Genomic DNA, 18675 nt, shown 5'->3' on the forward strand with positions numbered 1-18675 from the left:
AAGTTCAAAGCCAGCCTGGGCTACCTAGTGAGAGGCTGTCTCAAAGAAGGAAAAAAGTATTAAATTAAAAATAAAATAGCAAAAAAAGCAGAATAATATGTATAGTGCAAAATTATACTAAAAAGTTCATATAGCATAGTATGGCTGGGGCCAATTGTTTATTATTTTTATGGCAAAACCACTCCTGTTTGAAAAAATTGACAATTTTTTTCCTAAATCCTAGCCATGATTCTACAGGCTGCAATAAAATGTTTCTAAGAAATGCAGTTTATCATAGAACTATAACTTTCTATATTCCTAAATAACAAACTTAGCTTTAAATATCATAGCAATAATTTAAATACAAATGCTGTAAAAAAAGAGAAAGCAATTGTAAACATTCTTCATAATTTTTATTTGTGAGATAGTAAAAAGGGATTCTACAACTTTTTGATTCTTTAAGATCTAACAAAATACTGACCATAATAAACACATATGCAACCTGGAGGCATGGTTAAGTATAACCTACTGAATTAATAAACCAGTGTATCAAAAATCCAGTATTTTCATTATTAAGACCTATTCCACCAAAAAGTTATGCTTACTGCTATTATAAATAAACTTCACATTAAGGCAACTGTCATTATTCATGAGAAATTTTTGGATTCAAAATTAAGGGAATAGGTACTATAAAACTTTTCTTTCATTCTATTATTACAGATATTATCAGTGTTAAATGTCTTGTATGGTAGTAAATATCTTTGAACATATTACCTGAATATAATTCAAATGTTTTCCTATTATACTTTGATATTCTAAATAAAGTATTATATACATTAACAGTCATAGTATGTAACACTTTAATGAACAAATTAGTAGGCAAAGTCAACTTAAAATGGATGAGAAAAAAATAAATGTAAAATAAATTATACTGTAGGGGGCAGTGAGTATGAGATTTAATTAGTCATAAGGCTCTATCTGCAATGTTTCAAATATAGCTGCTCTGTCAAGCTCAGAAGGCCTTTGTGAAATCAAATGAGAAAACATTTAGCACATTGCAAAGCGAAACAAGCAGCATTCCCATAAACCATCTCTAATATTAAAGTTATGTCCTGGTCCTTCTACATTCACTTGAGAGTTCCCAGTTTGGGCCAATTACACAGTTGTACCATAAATGGAATAAAAACAGAAAAATTCTCAATTTTTGTTTTTAGAATTTAGTTTGCTGTGAGTAAGAATCACTGCCTGATGGGGCTCGGGGTACCTCTTGAAATTTGCCCAAAATGAAGAAAATGCAGGCTGCATAGATATCCTGGCTCCTGGCTTTTGTTGTATCTCCCCTAGAGATACTTCCACCTGCTTCTCCTCCCTATCTATTATCACCATGGGCATACATAGTTACATAAAGAATGCTTTTTTGTAACGGCATAGGATTAAAAAAACACAGCTGAAATTATCTCAGGTCTAACCTATGTTCTGAGGAACACAGCTATGGGAGATGTTAAGAGGAAACCAGGTGTGTGCTGAATACATGTGTTTGGGAGGAGATGAATTTTAGTTCCACAGCCTGGGTCTTTGATGTACCGACAATACATTCTAAGAACTGTACAGCATTCTTCAATGCATTTTTTGTATATGCTGGTCCTGAGGCTTGAACTCAGTCTGAGTGCTGTCCCTGAACTATCCTTTTGCTCAAGGATAGTTCTCTACCATTTGAGCCACAAATCCACTTCAAGCTTTTTTGGGACTTAATTAGAGATAAGGGTCTTACAAAATTTCTTGCCTGAACTGACTTAAAATCACAAATCTCAGATCTCATTCTTCTGACTAGCTAGAATTACAGGCATGAGACAAAGGGCCCAGGCCCCCATGCTCTTTTCCACAAAATTCTTGGAGAGTTGACTACTCTAGTCCTACTTCTAAACATTCCAGGGTTAAAGCTGGCAACAGTTACCTTTTTAATTCCTGAAGAATGGCTTCCACTCCATTAAGCATGCATCCCCAACAATACACACTGAGAAATGAAGTCATTTTCATGTTGATGAGAATCTGATTTTTCTAAGGAAAACCACATATTCTTCCCTCAAACATTAAAAATACATGAATCAACATTTTAGGACCTGGAATCACAATTGCTTTGAGGAGAATAGAGTATGAATCCCACTAATAAGAGCTGGTAGTACTACTAGCAATAGAGGTAGGATGACTGGCTAAGCACTTATTTTTGCCTCTTAACTCTCATATGACTATGAATTTAAGAACATACTATTGCACCCACTTCAAAGGTAAGTACACTGATGTTTACAGAGATTACCTGATTCATCAAAGGTCATACAAAGGAGTAAGGACAAATCTTCAATTTCTTATCTGACCCATAACCCATTCAATGCCACCTTGTATTCTAGTGACAAAACAAAATTAGGTCTCATTCTTGTTGTTATAGAGGAAAATGACAATGTGTTTGTATAAATTTTGCTTGATTAGAATTTGGTTTCAGATTTCCTTCCTGTCAAACTTCCATTCCCTTAAAGGAAAAACTTCCTATTAAAAACAAAAGCAGGAAGTGAAGCTGTCACTCAAAGTGGTAGAGCGCTAGCCTTGAGCAAAAAAGCTCAGGGACAGCATCCAGGCCTTGAGTTCAAGCCCCACCGACAAAACAAACAAACAAACAAAAAACAAAGAAATTTAGACTGCTTTTTACAGGGTACTGTTTCTAGAGTTTTTAAATAGGGGAGGGGTTTTAAAAATCTGCATCCAAAGTGAAGACATTATCTGTGGTTTCCGCCATAACTGCAAAACGCTGGTATTCGGAAACTCGTTTCTCAAAGAAGTTTGTTTTCCCTTCTAAAGAAATGTTTTCCATAAAATCAAAGGGATTTTCTGCATGAAAAACCTGAAAACAGAAAGAGTGTCATCAGTCATTTTGAAGAAGTCAAATTATATTCCACAGAAAGGCAAAAATGACCCAAAAGCTGGCATGTGTCTACAGGTAGATGACAAATTTTTGTGTTACCTACTAACCTCTCCAAGAAACTATACTACTACCCCTTTTTAAAAAAAAGTATTATCTTTTAAAATATTATTTCAGAAAATACAGTATTTAATATTGACTGAAGGAAAATATTTTCACCACTTGAGTAACGTGACATACCATAGAGGTGCCAGGCAGTTTTCACAGATGTTAATTACTAGTAGCCATCACTACACATGACCTACAAACTGCTAAGTTAACAGCAATGTTGTATGGTTTTAAATATATTTCTTAGTTCATAAGATGGTAGATAACCAAGTAGTTGACAATGAAGGACCATAATAAGAAAAGATCAAATAAATTCTACCCATAATGACTAGATGTCTACACATAAAAGTGGTACACATGTGAATGCAGGTTTTTTTTTTTTTCCTTCTGATTTGAGGAACATAACTGGAGACTTGACTTTATGGAAGCTGTGTTTGGTGATTCACAAGACCCAATAAAAGAAGAATTCTCCATTTAGAAGAATCAGAGCAAGAACAATGTCATGGCTAAGAATATATTGAAATAACCTAACTTTAAAAGTGAGGAGATCTTAGCTGGGTGCTGGTGGCTCACGCCTATAATCCTCAGGAGGCTCAGATCTGAGGATCGTGTTTAAGGCAGACTCTTATATCCAATTAACCAGCAAAAAACTGGAAGTGGTACCATGGCTCAAAGTGGTGGAGAACTAGCCTTGAGCTGAAGAGTCTATGGACAGTGTCCAGGCCCAGAGTTTAAGCCCCACGACCAACAAAATAAAAAAAAGTAAGCAGATCTTAATACACATAGATATTTTTCTAAAGAAGATACGCAAAAGGCAAACAAACAAGTGAAAAGATTGCGAATAAATCATGAAAACATCACCGAAAAGAAAAAAAAACGTACCACAGAAAACAATTACAGGGCTGATAGAGTGCTTGCCTAATGTGTACAAAGCCTTGAGTTCAATTCCTCCATACCACATACACAGAAAAGGTCAGAAGTGGTACTGGCTCAAGTGGTAGAGCGCTAGCCTTAAGAAGGCCCAAGGACAGTGCCCAGGCCCTGAGTTCAAGCCCCAGGACTGGTAAAACACAAAAAAACTCATAGATTGGGAGAAGGTCTTCACTAGCTTTACAATAGACAGGGCCTCATATTAAAAATATAATTAGAGGGCCTAGGGCCGGGAGTTTGGCCTAGTGGTTAAAGTGCTTGCCTAGCATGCATGAAGACCCGGGTTTGATTCCTCGGTACCATATATAGAAAAAAGCCGGAAGTGGTGCTGAGGCTCAAGTGGTAGAGCTCTAGCCTTGAGAAAGTCCAAGGACAGTGCTCAGGCCCTGAGCTCAAGCCCAGGACTGGCAAAAAAAAAAAATAATAATAATAATTAGAGGGCCCAGTGGTAGAGTTCTTATCTAGAATGCACAAAGACCCAGGTTTGATTATTCAGTACCATATACATAGAAAAAAGCCAGAAGTGGTGCTGTGGCTCAAGTGGTAACGGGCTAACCTTGAGAAAGCCCAAGGACAATGCTCAGGTCCTGAGCTCAAGGTCCAATTAGAGTTCAAAAAATAAATTCTCCCAAAAATAAATTCTCCCAAAAACAAATCCTTAAAGAAACAACCACCCCATTAATAAGTGGGCTGAAGAATTAAAAAGAGACTTCTCTGGAGAAAAAACAAGAATAGCCAATGCCAGGCACGGCAGCTCACACCTATAATCCTAGCTAGTTGGCAGGCTGAAATCTGAGGATCGTGTTTCAAAGCCAGCCCGGGCACTAAAGTCCATGAGACTTTTATCTCCAATTAACCACTGGAAAACCAGAGTTGTGCTATGACTCAAGGGGTAGAGCAGTAGCCATCAGCTGAAGAGCTCAGGGACAGCGCCCAGGCCCAAAGTTTAAGCCCCATAACTGACAAAAAAAACAAAAGCCAATAGTCACATGAAGCAATGTTCATCATTTCTGGCAAAGAAATGTAAATCAAGACCACATTAACCTGACCCCAGTTAAAATGGACATTATCAAGAAAGCTAATAACAAATGCTGGAAGGGATAGGCCAAAATGGACCACTACTATACTGTTGGGAATGTAAACTGGTTTAACATCTCTGGAAGGCAATATGGAAGTTCCTCAAAAAGCTAAATGTACAGTTCCCTTATGATGCAGCAATCCCATTCCTGGGTTTTTACTCAAATTATCCCAAATAACACCACACTAAATCTACCAGCACAACTATATTCATTGCAGCAGTATTTACCATAGCTAAGCCATGGAACCAACCTAAATGCCCCTCAGTAGATGAATGGATCAAGAAAATGTAGTAGTCTAGGAGTTTGGCTTAGTGGTAGGCAGAAGAAAAAAATGTGGTATACATACATAATGGAATTCTATGCTTCTATCAGAAAGAATGATATTGCCCCATTTATAAAAAAATGGAAAGACTTGGAAAAAAATCATTTTTCTTTTTTTTTTTTTTTTGTGGGTCATGGGGCTCGAACTCTGGGCCTAGCACTATCCCTGAGCTCTTCAGCTCAAGGCTAATGCTCTACCACTTGAGCCACAGTGCCACTTTCAGTTTTCTGGTGGTTAATTGGAGATAAAAGTCTCATGGTCTTTCGTGCCTGGGCTAGCTTTGAACTGTGATTCTCAGATCTTATTCTCCTGAGAGTAGCTACAATTGTAGGTATGAGCCACGAGTACCTGGTTTCATTCATTTTTCTTTTTCATTTTTTTTTTTTGGTCAGTCCTGGGGCTTGAACTCAGGCACGAGGCACTGTTCTTGGGCTTTCTTAAGGTTAATGATTTACCACTTGAGCCACAGCACCACTTCTAGCTTTTTCTGTATATGTGGTACTGAGGAATCAAACCCAGGGCTTCATGCATGATAGGCAAGCACTCTACCACTAGGCCACAATCCTGGCCCAAAGAAATGTGCTCTTTTTTTTTTTTTTTTTGGGTCAGTTGTGGGTCTTGAACTCTGGGCCTAGGTGCTATCCCTGAGTTCTTCAGCTTGAGGCTAGTCTAGCTCTACCACTTTGAGCAACAGCTCCACTTCTTCATTCGTTGTTAGTAATCAGTAAATGCTTAGTCCTAGCAGAGATTCACAGCAGTCCAATAACTATGCACATATGACCTCATAAAATGATGTTGCTCGCAATGAGCTGGAAACAAGGGGTTTCATTTCGTTTCAAGCAATTTTACAAAACCAACTTTTTTCATGCAAAGTAAGTTGCTGTCATGAACATTTTGAAAGTAGAATAGTATATACTACAAATGCTTGTAGTAAGAAAGTATTTTGGGGACTTTACATGAGTACTTTGACTGGTATTAACACTTTTAAAAATATTTTACCTTTGAGAATCCAAGTTCTGCAAGTAGTCTGTCAGCTACGAATTCAATGTACTGCTTCATCAAAACACAGTTCATTCCAATGAGGCCAACAGGCAAAGCTTCTGTCAAAAACTCCTGACATGTAAATAAAACCATAATAAGGTACAATGACAATATAATAAATAATATGCATTTTCTGAATAAACAGAATATTAGTTTTATTACTATCCTAAGATACTCATTTTACTTAAGGACTGTAGGATAACAACATGCAAGTGATGGTCATTTGATTGCAAATATTTGGGGGAAATTTCTAGTCATATTATTTCATCTTCTCAAAGAGCCAAAGTAAATAGTAACGACTATCACATTCATATATTTTCTCAATAGAAAAAGATGCTTTGTTCTGAAATGCTAGAAGAGGATTCCCCAAAAATAATTATCAGGGAGTGTATAATTATCAAAGGCAACTGGGGAAGAAAAAATTCAACGAAGACTGTAGAGCCCAGTGCTGGTAGCTCACACTTGTAAGCCCAACTATACAAGAACCCAAGATCCAAGGATCACAGTTGGAACCCTGTCTGAGCAGAAAAATCTAAGTGATTCTAATCTCCAGTTAGGAAACAAAAAGCTGGAAGTAAAAGGATGATTTAGGTAGTAGAGACCAGCCATTATCACAAAGCCAAGCAAGGGTATGAGACCCTAAGTACCAGCACAAAAACAAAATCAAAGAAAGACTATGATGGAAGATGAGGGAAAGTTGGAGAGAAATATGTGAAGAAGTAACAATGGTCAACAAAATATGTACTCACTATCTTACATATGTAATTGTAATCCCTCTGCACATCACCCTGACGATAAAAATTAAATTAAAAAAGAAATAACAAGAAAAACTATGAGAAAAAATGTTAATAGATGTATCTATGACACACAAACCCTCACCCTAATTTTAATTATGTTCTAAAATCTAAGTGCCAGTGATTGTATATAGAGATTCCCTTCTTGAATACTTGTTGGTTAAGCACATCATTTGAAATATGATGTAAAAAATCAATGTTAACAAATTCTTTAATTAAAAAAATGTAAAAAAACAATGTTAATAGAGAGGCTGCGAGTTTGGCCTAGTGGTAGAATGCTTGCCTAGCATGCACGAAGGCCCGGGTTCTATTCCTTCGTACCACATGCATAGAAAAAAAAGCAGAAGTAGGGCTGTGGTTCTAGCCTTGAGAAAGCCTGAGGACAGGGCTCAGTCCCTGAGTTCAAACCCTGGGACTGACAAAAAAAAAAAAAGTTTAACAGAGAAGAAAAGCAAGCCATACTAACCATTTAAAATTAAAACTATTGCAGGCCCGGGAGTTTGGCCTAGTGGTAGAGTGCTTGCCTAGCATGCACAAAAACTTGGGTTCGATTCCTTGGTACCAGATGCATAGAAAAAAGCTGGAAATGGTGCTGAGGCTCAAGTGGTAGAGCTAGAGCTCTAGCTTTGAGAAAGTCCAAGGACAGTGCTCAGGCCCTGAGCTCAAGCCCAGGACTGGTAAAAAAAAAAAAAAATTAAAACTATTGCAAAACCATTAAAACTACCAAAACATGGGGCCAGGAGTGTGGCCTAGTGCTAGAATGCTTGCCTAGTATGCACAAAGCCCCAGGTTCAATTCCTTGGTACTATATACACAGAAAAAGCTGAAAGTGATACTGTGGCTCAAGTAGCAGAGATCTAGCCTTGAGAAAGCCCAAGGACAGCCCCTAAATTCAAGCCCTACAACAGAAATTTTATTTTTAAATTCATTCTCTAAAATGATAAAAAGTATACCCTAAATGGAACAGCAATTTTTTCCTAGTCAAAGCTCTTAATATGTCATAAATTTAAATTTTAATATTCACAATTCATTTACTTATTCATTTATGACATATGAATATCTGGTGTGTGGTAAGCAAGGTACCCTTCTATGTTATTGAGCAAATAAAAAAATCATCTTTCCCCTCTAGTAGCTAAAAATATAAAACTACAATAATTGGGGCTGGGAGTTTGGTCTAGTGGTAGAGTGCTTGTCCAGCATGCACGATGACCTAGGTTCAATTCCTTGGTACCACATACATAGAAAAAAGCCGGAAGTGGTACTGAGGCTCAAGTGGTAGAGCTCTAGCCTTAAGAAAGTCCAAGGACAGTGCTCAAGCCCTGAGCTCAAGCCCAGAACTGGCAAAAAAATCCAATAATTGTAACAGTTTGATATGGTAAGAATTTGATAGATAAATCAATTAATCAGGTATAAAAGCCTTGCAACTAGTTCATTTACCAAAGAAAATCTAAATATCATTAATATCTAATATACTCTTACAAACTAAATCACAAACATATAATAATTACAATATGCCATGTACCAGTACTATTAAACTAACCACATAAACTTGCTGATAATTATTGTGGCACTACAAATAATGTGAGTCAATACAGTACTGGTATAGCCGAACACAGTGGCACTTGCCTGTAGTCCCATCTACTTAGGAGGCTGGGGTGGGATAACTGTGTTAGCCCAAAAGCTTAAGGCCAGCCTGGGCAATGTAGTGAGTACCCATCTCAAAACATTAAAATGAAGTGAGAATGGTACTGATATCAGAAAAAGACAGTTGCACAAAAACTCCCCTACTTACCTGCTCAATTCTAACAGCATCAACAATGATCTCTCTGACCCTTTCTTCAGAAGGCTTGTTTACTAAGTACTGAAACATCAGGCAAGCAAAGTCACAGTGAAGCCCCTAAAGTAGAAAACATCGGAAGAACATTTTTTTGGTCAGTCATGGGGTTTGAACTCAGGGCGTAGGTGCTGTCCCTGAGCTTGTCCCTGAGCTTTTTCACTCTACACTTTCAGCCATAGCACCACTTCCCAGTTTCTGTGATTAATTGAAGAGTCTCTAGGCCTTTTCTACCCTGGCTGACATCTCAGCTTCCGGAGTAGCAAGGATTATAAGCTGTGGAAGAACTTTTTTTTTTTTTTTTTTGCCAGTTCTGGAGCTTGAACTCAGGGCCTGAGCACTGTCTTTGAACACTTTTTTTTTGGGGGGGGGTCATGGGGCTTGAACTCTTCAGCTCAAGGCTACCGCCCTACACCTGAGCCACAGCCCCACTTCCTTGTTTTCTAGTGATTAATTGGAGATAAGAGTCTCATGCTCTTTAGTGCCCTGGCTGGCTCTGAACCATGATCCTCGGATCTCAGCCTCCTGAGTAACTAGGATTACAGGTGTGAGCTACCGTGTCCAGCTCCTTGGACACTTTTTGCTTAAGACTAGTGCTCTGCCACTTGAGCCACAGTGCCACTTCTGGCTTTTTTTATGTGTATGTGGTACCAAGGAATCGAACCTAGGGCTTTAAGCATGCTAGGCGAGTACTCTACCACTAGGCTATGCTGCCAGCCATGTGAAATAACTTTTAATCAACTATTTGCACCCACGGATGTTTCCAGCACCTTACAAAGTAGGTTCCAAGAATGCCCGGAGATGAAAGAGATGTTAAGATGACCCTTCAAATCTTATTAAATACTAATTTAGTAACTTTAAGTGGCAGCAAATTAACATTAAAGAATTATTTTCAAAAGCCAAGCGCGGTGGCTCACGCCTATAATCCTAGCTACTCAGGAGGCTGAGATCTGAGGATCATGGTTCAAAGCTAGCCTGGGCACTAAAGAAGTGAGACTCTTATCTCCAATTAATCACTAGAAAATGGGAAGTGGGGTTTGTGACTCAAGTGTAGGGCGGTAGCCTTGAGATGAAGAGCTCAGGGACAGCACCCAGACAGAGTTCAAGCCCTATGACCTACACAAAAAAATTATTTTCAAGATGTGTTGTATTCATAACCTGTTTTGTAGCAGTGAAATGATGAAATGCCTTTGTACAACTACAGCAAAGAAAGAAAGAGAGGTGGAGGGAGGAGGGAGAGAGAGGAAGAAAGAGAGAGGGGGAGGGAGAGACAGAGAAAGAGAGAAAGGAAGAGAGAGAAGGAGGAAGGGAGGGAGGGGGAGAGGGAAGGAGGGAGAGAGGAAGAGGAGGGAGGGAGGGAGGGAAGAAAGAAATTTACAAACAAAAGACTGCAACTAAAGCAATTTGGAAAGCATTTCTGAATCAGGAACTTATGAATCCTTCTGCCTTCAGCTATTAATAAACATTTCTAAACTAAACATAGGCAGTAACAATTTTATAAACAACAAGGAAAATGGGGGAAGAGAATGGAATGTATGCTTTAATAGGTTACAAGTCAGAATTCCCTGGGTCTTTCTAAATGAATTAACAAAAGCTCAAAGGCAACTAGAAGGTAAACCCCTCAAATCAAACACTGCATTCCAGGGATTATTTACCTAATTGTCATTCCCAGAAGAAACTTTCAAAATGATTGCCCATGAAAAACTAATCTCAGAAAATGTACTGCAGTAGACCTGATTCAAATTACCAAAGGCTGTATGTCAAATAAATTTACAGAGATGTTAAAGAAAGTGTTAATTAAAACCTACAGCTTGTCATTTATTGCTGAGACCAATAAATTAAAGGTAAACATTCATAATGGTTAAATTAATTAACACATTTCATGAATTTCAGTGAGGTTGGGAAAATAACCTTGACAGAGATTTTGGAATAATAAAATGTTAATGTATAATAAAGAAGACAGAACAAGTCAATAGAGAAGAAATGTATTACTTAATAAAAGAAGGTAGAAATTTTTCTCAAGTATTTGAATTAAAATTAAGTTAAACTCTTTAACTTTTTATTATACTCAACTGAGTATATTTAGATTCCATTCTATAATTACACTAAATAAAATTCCAACTGCAACTGCATTTAAGAGTTAAATGTTAACAAGCAAATAGTCAAACATAAGTGAGCATTTAACTTATCTCCAGAAGATTTAAGATTTTGCAGACTATGTTGGGAGGTCAAGTACCAGGGACTAAGAGAGGGAGTGAATGAAAGTGAATATGCGTGTGTGAAAACAGAGCAATAGAGTTTTAAGAGGGGGGCTGGGAGTTGGCCTTAGTGGTAGAGTGGTTGTCCTGCATGCATGAAGACCCAGGTTCAATTCCTCAGTACCACATACACAGAAAAAGCCTGAAGTGGGGCTATGGCTCAAGTAGTAAAGTGCTAGCCTTGAGAAAGCCCAAGGACAGTGCTCAGACCCTAAGCTCAAACCCAGGACTGGCAGGAAAAAAATAAAAATTAAGAGGGGCTGGAAGTTTGGCCTAGTGGTAGAGTGATTGCCTAACATACACGAAGACCCAAGCTCGATTTCTACACATACATACAAAAAGCTGGAAGTGGTGCTGGGGCTCCAGTGGTAGAGCTCTAGCCTTGAGAAAGCCCAAGAACATCACTCAGACCCTGAGTTAAAGGCTCAGGACTGTCAAAAAAAAAAAAAAAGTTTTAAGAAATGAGAATAAGGAAAAGAGGGGTGAATTAAATTGGGTTACATTGCATATATGAATAAAATGTCACAATGAAACTTCCTGGTACAACTAATACATGCTAATAAAAAAAATCTTTTAAGCTAGGCGCAGTGACTCATGTCTGTAATCCTAGCTACAGTGACCAGGCCAGGGTTCAAGCCCCATAACCCACAAAAAAAGAAAAAGAAAGGGAAAGATTTAGCTTTCAAAGGAAACATAAAAGAAAGACTGGCCTTTTTCAAATCTAATTGTATCAGTAAAGTTTTTACTTGCTTGTAGAAAAAAACAAACAGGGTAGGAAAAGTGGGAAAAATACTTAAGGTAGAGGGAGATCTGACTTAATTATATTAAGACATGGGTGAAAATGCAAAGAAACAATTTAAGATTTCAAATTAGATGATTGGAGAAAAGGATAGTGACACCCACTGCAGAAGGAAAAACAGAAGGAAGAGCAAGTTTTGACAGATGATTTGATTTCTGAAATAACAGAATGTTGACACTTGTGAAGTCTTCCAGCCCAAAATAAATACTTAACATGCATTTGATTATAAAGGTTTGGAGCTCAGGAAAGACTAAAAGATATGACATAGGAGTTAAGAGCATTTAGATGGTAGCTGACTCTATGTGAATAAGATCAACCAGAGGGTTGCATTAATAGTTAAGGATGAACAGAAAAATTATAAGATACACAGGAGGAAAATGCAGTATTTTTCAAGCCAAGGAACAAGTGACTTCCTCTTTTCTTTTCTTCTTTCTTCCTTTCTTCTTTCCTTCTCTCTCTCTCTCTCTCTCTCTCTCTCTCTCTCTCTCTCTCTCTCTCTCTCTCTCTCTCTCTCTTTCTCTCTCTTTCTCTTTCTTTTTGGTTGGTAATGGGGCTTGAACTCTGGGCCTGGACAGTGTCTCTGAACTCTTCAACTCAAAGCTAGTGCTCTACCACTTAAGCCACTTCTGGTTTTCTGGTGGTTTATTGGAGATACCAGTCCTACAGACTTTGGTGCCAGGGCTGTTTTTGAACCATGATCCTCAGATCTCAGCCTCCTGAGTAGCTAGGATTACAGGTGTGAGCCACCAGTGCCCAGTCTCTATTTTCTTTTAATTACCAGAATACTTGTATCAGTAGAAGTCTTTTCTAGGAGAAAGAAAACTAAGTGAATATCACATCTGAATACAAATATTAACTAGAAGAACAGTTTATTCCTTACTTCATCTCGGCTGATGAGTTCATTGGAAAAAGTGAGTCCAGGCATGAGACCTCTCTTCTTTAGCCAGAATATAGCAGCAAAAGATCCAGAGAAGAAAACTCCTTCTACTGCAGCAAAGGCCACCACTCTTTCCCCTGGGAGACAGAAGTTTCACTTCCTGAAACAGTATGTACTGTAGACATAAAACTATGACATACAGATTCTCTTTTTTACAATATCACAAATATTTTGCCAAGAAATAAAACGAACATTACTGCTATAACCATGAATCCTTAGAGAAGGAAATTCTATCACTACCTGCTAAAACTGAAAGGTAAGTCTACTTTAAATTCTGTGTCAAACACTCATGTAGTTCTTGGTATATGAACAAAAGACAGCCTTCCATACTCAATGAAAAGGTGATTTGCACCAGACACCAGTGGTTCATACATGTGATTCTAGCAATTTAGAAAGCTGACATCTAAGGATCACAGTTCAAAGCCAGCGCAGATAGGAAAGTATGTAGCGCCAAATAACTACCCAAAAGCTGGAAGTGGAGCTGTAGCTCAAGTGGTAGAGTGCTAGCCTTGAGCAAAAAGCTCAGGGACAGCAACCAGGCACTGAGTTCAAGCTCCAAAACTAGTACACACACACACACACACACACACACACACACACACACACACAAAGGTAACTTATCTATAAGCCATATATGACTCATACGCAGTTAAAATGTAATATATACATAGGTTTGTGTTTGTAGAATTAGATTGAGAAACAGAATACAGATTTTATGACAAATGTCTTCTTCTCTGTGACGAGGTTTGTGAGGTTTATATTTTTAGAAATTTAGGATTCTTTAAAAGACTAGGAAAAAACATTGCCAAACATGTATAATTTTAAAAAATGTAGACAAAACAAGCTGCAGATAACTATCTATTGGGTGAAATATCACATAAGTAAAAATACTATTTTCTGCTAAATATATATGGGCAAATTTAAAAGTTTACTCACCATCAGGCAAGGGCTTTGTGGAAAAACATCCCTAAAATGTCTCTCGTGACATCATTATCTCTGACAATCTCTCTAAGAGATGATAAGTATAATCTAAAAGATTATTTGTAAGCTACTATGTCACCACACTACAAATGCTTAAGAGAAATGTATAGGTCTGTTTAGGGAGAAAGTTTTACTCATAGTCTTTTATGAGAGGAGAGCAGCTAAGTGCTTACAGAAACTACAAGTCTCTGTTGTAGATGGCATCCTGGTTTACATCTCAGTACTTTGTTGCAGGACCAAACACATGGCCCATGCTTAACTAATTAAACCAGAACTCAGCCAATGGAAATTACAGACATGCTAGGTGATAAGACACATTCAAATCTATTTTTTAGAAATTATAAACATTTGATGAATAAAAAGAATACTTATCTAAATTTCAAAACAATGACTAAGGTCAAAATATGTCAAAGAATGCTTTGACTTTTCCTTATCTTTACCTATCTTAAATCAATACATCAATTATATATTCATCCAAATTGTGTATACTAAACTAAAACATGAGAAAGACTTTTATTTATTTATTCACTTATTGCCAGTCCTGGGGCTTGAACTCAGGGTCTGGGCACTCTCCTTGAGCACTTTTGCTCAAGGCTAGTGCTCTGCCACTTGAGCCACAGCACCACTTCTGGCTTTTTCTATGTATGTGGTTCAAAGGAATTGAACCCAGGGCTTCACGCATGCTAGACAGGCACTCTACCACTAGGCCACACTCCCAGTAAAGACTTTCATTTGGGGGCTGGGAGTGTGGTGTAGTGGTAGAGTGCCTGCCTAGCATGCACGAAGACCAGGTTCGATTCCTCGGTACCACATACATAGAAAAAGCCAGAAGTGGTGCGGTGGCTCAGGGTAGAACACCAGCCTTGAGGAATGCCCAAGGACAATGCCCGTGCCCTGAGGTCAAGCCCAGGACTGGCCAAAAAAAAAAAAAAAAAAAAAAAAAGACTTCTATTTTTGTAGCACAATTTTCAAATTCACTTTTGAAAAATATCCAGAAGAATAAACAAGTGCTTATTGAGTGCCTAATTTGTCAAAGGAATTATAGAAAAGACAAATCTGTAAATGCTACAATTTAATATTAATAATCATATTCCTGAACCATGATTCTCCTGTTCCCAGTCTCCTGGCACCCAAACCTAACAAACATAGGTGCTATAATACTCTTAGTAGAGTGTATATAACTGACTCTTATTTACCTGTCATTATGTACCAAAACTCAACTTTTCAAGTTCTAATTTATTAAATAAGATAGATGACAGCTTTATTTTATGGCTGATTTCCAATTAAGCACTACAAATGATAATAACAAAGAAGCCTATTGGATCTCTGTACTTCTTTTCCACAAAATAAATTTGACTACTATCACATGAAATAGAATTACACCACCTAATACAAAATTGATTATATATAAATTAGAGCTATATACCAAAAGTCGATTTTCTATCTGCTATCCATCTCAGGGCCCAATCTGCTTTTTTCTTAACAAATGGCATTGTTTCAATTGCATTAAATAAAAAGTCCCTGTAGAAACAAAAAGAATTCATGAAAAAGTTACTCCCGTATTTTTCTTAAATTTCAATAGTTTAATCATAAACAATAATTGTAATCCTATGGTAGACTACCAGAGTTGCATTACTGCATGCTCATAAAATATAGAATGATGTGGTTTGATACAAAAGCAATAAAATATGATGATTTAATTCATGAACAGAATGTGCTAATAAACTGTTTCTTTTTCCTAAGGAAGCATACATTATCTGCAGATTAACTGGACCTTATGAGCTTTGTGTTAATCCAAACAAATATTATTGAGCAACAGAAAATACTATATTCAAAATTATCACTTGACATTAACATTATCATTTAGTTTTCAGAATAAATTTTGCTCTTATACAGTAGAAACCTTTCTAAATAAAATTGCAGCAGTAATACCTTTTCTGGGGATCTCTTATATAAGTGTCTATTAACAAACTGTACATCTCAGAGTGAACATTCTCGATGAGAATTTGAAAGCCATAGAAACAGCGAGCCTCTGGAACTTGCACCTCCTGGCTAAAGCGCTCCACCTAAGGAAATGGAGAAAACAGATGGATTTACTGCTATGAGCTCTCATGGAACACAAAAGTAAAACACTGGGCAATCACATCTGGACATAAAAATTATCATTTAAACACTGCCAGTCACACAACAAATACATCAACAAAGACTTTTTCAATCATTTTAACAAGAACTTTAAACATTACTATTTATCCACCTTACACTCCAAAAATTTCACTGTACAAAACTGTCTTCTCTCTTTTTCTTTTCTTTTCAAATACACTACTATTGAACTAAACCCCTAAGCCCACATAAAGTATTATGAAGCAGTTAAGGTGTTGGCTGTAGATGCTGCCCATAAAAAAGAATAGATTTCAGAATCTCAAAAATAGATTTAGCTGGGAGCGGTGGCTCACAGCCTCTAATCCTAGCTATTCAAGAGGCTGAGATCTGAGGATCAAGGTTCAAAGCCAGTCTGAGTACTAAAGTCTGTGAGATTCTTATCTCCAATTAACCACTAGAAAACCAGAAGTGGCACAGTGGCTCAAGGGGTAGACCTCTAGGGTTGAGCTGAAGAGCTCAGGGACAGTGCCCAGGCCCAGACCCAGGCCCAGGGGTAGAGCAGTAGCCTTGAGCTGAAGAGCTCACAGACAGTGCCCAGGCCCAGAGCTCTAGCCCCACAACCTACCCTCCTCAAAAAAACAGAGACTTGACTTTGAAGAATTTTTTTTTCTAGCAGACAGATCCATTAAAGCCTCTTCTAAAGTGTGATGTAAATTTGTATCCTCTATGTTTCTTAACAACAAACTGTGTATTCTAATCAAGAACCATAGAAGCAGAACTAGTGCTATGGCTCAAACTGGTAGAGCATTAGATTCCAGCTAAGACCTCAGAGACAGTGCCTAAACCCAGAGTTCAAGCCCCATGACTGACAAAAAAAAAAAAAAAAGAACTGAGGCCACAGTTTGGCCTACAAGTAGAGTGCTTACCTAGCATGCACAAGCCCTGGGTTTGATTCCTTGGTTACCACATACACAAAAAAAGCCAGGAGTGGTGCTGTGGCTAAAGTAATAAAGCACTAGCCTTGAGAGAGCTCAAGGAGAATGCCCAGGCTCTGAGTTCAAGGCCCAGGACTGGCAAAAAAAATAGGACATTTTTATTAAATAAAATGAGAATCCAGAACCCAGTGATATATACAGAGCCCCTTGCCTAATTAGTTGAAAGTTCTCTACTAGGTTCATAATGAGGTTCAAGTTTATGCAGTGTGCCACTTTTGTTATTACTTCACAGCATTAGGTACCAGGCAAGCACATGCCACTGACCCATATCTCTTGCTCTATATTGTATGTAGTTTTAATTGGTACAGTTTATGCTTGATTTTATGCTATTTAACATGATATATGAGACAGATAAGCTATCCTTTTCTCTGATACTTTATGAGAAAAGTACTTTGAAGAATTAAGTTTAGGGACTGGGAGCCTGGCCTAGTGGTAGAGTGCTTGCCTAGCATACACAAAACCCTGGGTTTAATCTTCGGTACCACATTCACAGAAAAAGCAGGAAGTGGTACTATGGCTTTAGTGATACAGTCCTAGCCTTGAGAAAATCCAAGGACAGTACTCATGCCTTTAGTTCAAGCCCCAGGACTGGTAAAAAAAAAAAAAAGAAAGAAAGAAAGAAAGAAAAAGAAAATTAAGCTTTACCGAGTCCATTTCTTAGATATCCTTTCTGAGGCTCAACCTAAATAGTTGTAGTGACCTTATCAGCATTTAACTGCTGAATGGGAACAAAAGTAAAGTAAAATCAAGAATCTTACCAAATTTTCATTTACAATTCCATCACTAGCTGCAAAAAAGGCTAAGATGTGAGAGATAAAATACTTCTCATCAGATGTAAGTTTATTCCAGTGAGGAAGATCCTTTGACAGGTCAACCTAGAATAAAAAGATTTTTGACTTATTTTAAACTTGGAGTTAAAATTTTTGGAAAACTAATTTCTACCTTGAAGTTAAGAAGTGGTATCCCATTACTAGTAAACTGTGTAAAAGTTAAGAGAACACCATAAATATCATAAACAAACCATTCTGTTAAAACAGTTATAATGTATTAGCATACTATATTTGCTATCTGGATAGATGATAGCTGGATAGAGGAAAGAAAGCCACTGGGGACTAGGGATTCAACATATGAATTTGGGAAACAGGATAAAATATTTAGTACAGGGGCCAGGAGTTTGGCCTAGTGGTAGAGTGCTTGCCTAGCATGCACAAAGACCTAAGTTCAATTCCTCAGTACCACATACATAGAAAAAGCCAGAAGTGGTGCTGTGGCTCAAGTGGTAGGGTTCTAGCCTTGAGAAAGCCCAAGGACAGTGCTCAGGCCCTTAGTTCAAGCCCCAGGACTAGCAAAAAAAAAAAATATTCCATTGCTCTTTAGCATTCATCTTAGAAAAATCTCTTAAGTTTCACAAAAACCTCATAAACATTTAAAATATGTAACTGTCCTTTACATATGATTGTGGCTGGGCACTGGTAGCTCACACCTGTAGTCTTAGCTATTCAGGAGGCTGAGGTCTGAGAATTAGGATTCCAAGCCAGCCCTAGCAGGAAAATCTGTGAAATACTTCATCTACAAAAAGTCAGAAGTAGAGCTGTGGCTCATGTGGT

The 18675-nt window shown here is 37.7% G+C and overlaps 1 protein-coding gene across 1 annotated transcript in view; it reads right to left on the reverse strand.

Annotated features, from left to right (window-relative positions):
• Positions 1-825: 825 nt before the first annotated feature.
• The window catches only part of Rrm2b (ribonucleotide reductase regulatory TP53 inducible subunit M2B), a 34773-nt gene continuing 16923 nt past the window's right edge, over positions 826-18675 (reverse strand). The window contains exons 3-9 of the mRNA XM_090339162.1: positions 17827-17943; positions 15906-16039; positions 15400-15494; positions 12936-13069; positions 8957-9061; positions 6329-6442; positions 826-2872 (exon numbers count right to left, since the gene is read on the reverse strand). Coding sequence (XP_090195288.1) covers positions 2720-2872; positions 6329-6442; positions 8957-9061; positions 12936-13069; positions 15400-15494; positions 15906-16039; positions 17827-17943 — 852 coding nt within the window. The 3' untranslated portion in view covers positions 826-2719. The remainder of the gene's footprint in view (positions 2873-6328; positions 6443-8956; positions 9062-12935; positions 13070-15399; positions 15495-15905; positions 16040-17826; positions 17944-18675) is intronic.

This window comes from Megascapheus bottae, chromosome 9 (assembly GCF_031878675.1).
Source record: "Megascapheus bottae isolate mThoBot1 chromosome 9, mThoBot2.hap1, whole genome shotgun sequence".
Taxonomy (NCBI): domain Eukaryota; kingdom Metazoa; phylum Chordata; class Mammalia; order Rodentia; family Geomyidae; genus Megascapheus; species Megascapheus bottae.